Genomic DNA, 4,945 nt, shown 5'->3' with positions numbered 1-4,945 from the left:
ATCTCAAAAAATGCTTCCATACCCATATTGAATGACAATATTAAATTGCGAAAACCATCCACCATGTGTGGGTAAAAATCTGACCACACTGCCCATTTAGTGATCAGCAGCAAGGCACCGGCAGAATAGATGGCTCCAACAACCTGTAACAGAAAGGAAAAGCTCCGGCGGTGGTTCTTCCACCCGGGGGCACTCCGACGATCAAGTCAGTATGTTTCTCAAGGATAATCAAGTATTAAACTGAATACTCAAAGTATGAATTACATACCTTAGACCCACGGGGGTGCCTCTCTTTTATAATATACTTAATCCAAGTCCAACTAGAAATATGACTTCTGTGTACCCCAATCTTAGTACTTACTCTGGACTCTTTAGGAGATAGAGATAAACTCCCTAAGAGGTTTATCCTTATCTTAATTAAGTCCCCTCTTTGCTTCAGGACTCTTGTCCCTTATCTTCGGATTCCGACATCTTCGGAGATGACCTCGGCTTCTCCGAGATCACCTCGGCTTAACTACCAGGGCACGTGGCACCTCGGCTGACACGTCGGCGTCACCATGCCACGTGTTGGTATTCAGAAAATATGTCCCCACAACTGCCCCCTAGGTTCCATTACCTCGGCATTCTGAGGTGATGGAATCTATTCCGAAATTTTGTCACTTCTTTTCTGAACAATGGCTCAAAAAAACTATTTTGCCAAGATTATCTTCTTTCAGCCGATGTATTTTCTTCGGGGAACGAGGCTTCGGTCGTACTCCCCCACGCGCATGAGCTGTTATGCATATCTAACTGTTTCTTTTACGTGTTTCGTCTTTATTGGAGCGTGTCAGTGACGCGCCCGAAGCTGTCTGTTCGTTCGTCTGCGCCGTCTGACGCGTGCGTTGCTCTAGGCGCAATAATTGCCCTATTTTTGCCGCCGTTTCAAATTTTTGACAAAACTCCTTTTTGCCTCTTCTTTTCCTTCACTTTTTTCATTCTGTCTTCACGTTCTCTCTCTTTCTGAAAGCTTTATCTTCTTCGAATCCGCCATTGCTTTCAAACTTTCTTCTGGAACTGCTTTTGATCCTTCATTCTTGCAAAAGCCCTCTTTGTTGTTGCAACTGGTTTCTGGGTTTGGTGAGCACTGCCTTGGCTTCATTTGTTCTGGTAAGACCCTTTCTTTTAATTCTTCAATTCTCTTTATGTGCTTTTGTCTGTCTACTGCCATTACTGATTTTGTTCGAGGTCTGGGATTTATTTGTCTCTTGAATTTGTGGCTATACTTTGAGCTTCTATGCTTTTTCATCATTCTCTTTGCCGCTGTTTCTTGATTTGTTTCTGTATCTCTATTGCTTCTGAGAATTATACCTCTGTTCTTGAATCTGAAACTTCGTCTTTGTTTTCTTCTTTTTTGTATCTGTCCCAGATCTGTGCCCTCGATCTTTATCTTCATAGTTCATAGATTTGGGATTTGTCTGTAGAACCCTTAATCTTTAGGGAAACCTGAAAAACGCCCACCTTCTGAAACAGATTCCTCTTAGTTTAAGCCAACATAATGGGTATGTGGAGGCATAGGGTGAATACCCCAACAAAACTTGAATACTTTAGACAAGAATTCTCTATCCCAGCCGATGTTCATCTTAAATTGGCTGGGGATAATGATACCATCGTGCCCACAGATCATACAATGCCCTTTCCAATAGTTGCCTTTACCGAATGTGGACTTCGGCTTCCACTCGATCCCCTCTTTCGTCAAGTTCTCCATTTCTATAGGCTGAACCCTATGCAACTTACTATCAACTCCTATAGGGTAATTAACGGTATTATTGCCTTAGCTAGGCAAGAAAACCTTAGAATCACCCTAGCCGACCTTCAATATTGTTATACCATGTGTCCTCTCGATCTGAAAGATAGGGGTTTTGTCTATTACCTTAAGCCGAGATCCACTTAGTACAAGATTATAGCCGACCTTCCAGACTCCAACAAGGGGGCTGGAGATGACTTTCTTATTGCCTCTGGAAATTGGGAATTTGGCCCAGATGAAGATGTCCACCTCTACCCTCTTCCTCGAACACTTACAGAGGGCAAGAGTAAGAGCCCTGAGTCAACACTTAGTTGTTTTTACTTAAGATTTTAATACTTTATTTCTGACGCCTGTTTCTTTGCAGATCTTCATCAGCCACCGAAAAATTTTCGCCAATCCTTCTTCCCAGGAACAGATCTGAAAACACTTCTTGGCCTCCCAATCCATAAAAGAAAAGCCCCAGTATTACTAAACTTCATCCCTACATACAAATCCACCTTACCCGACGTCCCAAGAAAAAGGAAAAAGAGCCTTTCTCCACCTACAGCCACAACCTTAACTGCTTCTACATCCCGAACGGATCAAGAATCCACATCTGCCCCAGCCGATCTTCCATCAACTTCGGCCCCCTACTTAATACGAATTCCGGAACGTAGACGCCGAAGAAAGCTTGTAAAAACAGCCGAAATGGTTCGTTCAAAGCCTGTCGTCCAAGATCTTCTTGCCGACATTCCAACTGACGCCGAAGCCGCACCAGCGCAAACAATGCTCCCACCCAAACAAAAGAGAGTAAAAAGGGCTCAGCCTAAGGCCAAGGCTACAGATGCCGAAGCTGAAGATACTGTGCCTATTTCAAAGCTGGCAGAAAGCAAGAAATCAGCCTCTGTCTTCACCAAGAGATCTGCTGAGGGTTAACCCTCAGGGTCTACACAAACAAAGCGGCCAAGGTCATCGTCTGCGACGACCTCGGCTTCAAAGAAGCCCGATGTCCCATGGGCCCCTGATCTATCTCTGGAGGACAGGCCCATTATGGCTAGCGAGAGTGCTGACGACATTAATGTTGCTGTCGCTCTTAGCACTGCTCTCCTCCTACCGAATGACTTGGAGCGAAATGCCAGTTTTAGTGAGTATGAAAATTATGCTCTTATGCTCCAACACTCTGCTCAAGTAAGTATTTCTGTTTGTATTTATGTTTCTTCCTTCTTTTTCTTTCTGAGAAAATTTTCTGATACTTCTGTTTTCATTCAGGCTATCCAACATGCCCATTCATTTTCAATGCAATCCTTTGAGAATCGTCAAAGATTGGTTGATATGAAGAGGGAAGCAACTTCAATGAAGAGAGAATTAAGGGCCCTTGAAGTAAAAATGAAAAAACTAGAGGATCAAGCCGAGGCTGCAACGAAGAACCAAACCTTAGCTCTTGAAAAGGCCAAAGCTGCTGAAGCCGTTAAAAAAGTAGCTGAAGCCGAGAAAAGGGAGGCCGAGGCTCAGAAGGTCCAAGCGCAAAAAGAACTTCAACAAGCGCTGGCCACCAAGGAGGCCGAAATCAAAGAGGCCGATGAAAAGGCCTATGCTCAAGGTATGGCCGACGTTGCAGAAGACTACAAGCTTCAAGTCAGGCAGGCATGCAACAGGGGATTTTCCCTTGGTTGGATGTCCTTGATAAAGAAGCTTGACCTTCCTGCTGACTCGCCATTGCGTCAGGCCGATGCTATTCCGTTACCATTTCCTCCACCTCCTCCTGCTGGTGAGTCAGAGTCCGAGGCCGAGGAGGAAGATGAAGAAAAAGATGATGGTGAGGCCTTGGTGAGAAAACCCAAGAATGCTGCCGAAGTCAAGTCCCCTCCTCCCGCTGAACTGGTTATGGACTTAACTCAAGATGAGGGGGGTGATGATGCTGAGGAAGTGCCCAGGGAGCCTGTTCAAGGGTATCTATCATCGGACCTCCTTCTGACTGAAAGAAGTCTTGACACAACATTGGCAGAGATAGATGCCGAAATACAAGCGGAGAAAGTGGCCGAGGAGATTCCAGCTGAATCATCCGAGGTTCCAGTTCCTGCTGCTGCTGATGTTCAAGAGTCTTGATTTTCCCTTCTTTCTTTTCTGGATTTTGGACTTTGTTCTTTCTTTTAATTCCTGGACAATGTATATTCCTTCTTATGGCCGATGTGCCTTTTTCAGTATGTAATTGCAACTGTTCTTGCTATGGATATTTCAATCTTATGATGTTCTGTTGTTTGCTTCTGCGTAGTTCTATACTTAGAAATTTTTGCTTGCTTTCTGCTTTCTTTCTGCAATCTTCTCGGGGTTACATACCTCGGGTATAACTGCAAAGCTTTTACTTCGGCAAGATACTGACCTGCAAACCTTGTATAAATTTTGATAAGCACAAAACATATACTACTCAATGTATACTTTTGCCATCTTTTTTTTTCAAGTTTTCAACAAGTATTTAAATAATGATTTCGTTCTAATCTACTTGTAAATTGCTACAAATTTCAACAAGCGTCTAAACAATATACTTAACCTTTGCTTCAACCCGTTAATTTTCTGTATACCTTAGTGGGTGATCATACGTCGGCTTAACATAAACTTGTAAATTGCTACAAATTTCAACAAGTGTTAAGCATCTTCTCTAGGGTTTGAACAACCCACATATTGCTATGAAAAACTTAAGCAATAACCTCGGCCTATCTTCGACTTGTAAATTGCTACAAATTTCAACAAGTGAAGATAAGGAATCAGCTTAATTCCAACTTGTAAATTGCTACAAATTTCAACAAGTGAATTAAGGAATAACATCGGCTTATCTTCAACTTGTAAATTGCTAAAAATTTCAACAAGTGAAGATAAGGAATCAGCTTGATTCCAACTTGTAAATTGCTACAAATTTCAACAAGTGGATCAAGGAATAACATCGGCTTATCTTCAACTTGTAAATTGCTACAAATTTCAACAAGTGAAGATAAGGAATCAGCTTGATTCCAACTTGTAAATTGCTACAAATTTCAACAAGTGGATCAAGGAATAACATCGGCTTATCTTCAACTTGTAAATTGCTACAAATTTCAACAAGTGAAGATAAGGAATCAGCTTGATTCCAACTTGTAAATTGCTACAAATTTCAACAAGTGGATCAAGGAATAACATCGGCTTAACTTT

The 4,945-nt window shown here is 42.3% G+C and overlaps 1 protein-coding gene across 1 annotated transcript; it reads left to right on the top strand.

Annotated features, from left to right (window-relative positions):
- Positions 1 to 2,147: 2,147 nt before the first annotated feature.
- LOC145796036 (uncharacterized) lies at positions 2,148 to 4,009 on the top strand. The gene is made up of 3 exons (XM_082881009.1): positions 2,148 to 2,950; positions 3,032 to 3,763; positions 3,965 to 4,009. The coding sequence occupies exons 1-3, from the start codon at positions 2,813 to 2,815 to the stop codon at positions 4,007 to 4,009; spliced, it is 915 nt and encodes a 304-aa protein (XP_082737135.1). The 5' UTR covers positions 2,148 to 2,812.
- The last annotated feature ends 936 nt before the right edge of the window (positions 4,010 to 4,945 follow it).

The sequence above is a fragment of the Camellia sinensis genome, chromosome 7 (genome assembly GCF_055761805.1).
Source record: "Camellia sinensis isolate YWXY chromosome 7, ASM5576180v1, whole genome shotgun sequence".
Classification (NCBI taxonomy): Eukaryota; Viridiplantae; Streptophyta; class Magnoliopsida; order Ericales; family Theaceae; genus Camellia; species Camellia sinensis.
Note: the sequence above shows the minus strand (reverse complement) of the source record. Positions and strands in the feature narration are given on the sequence as shown.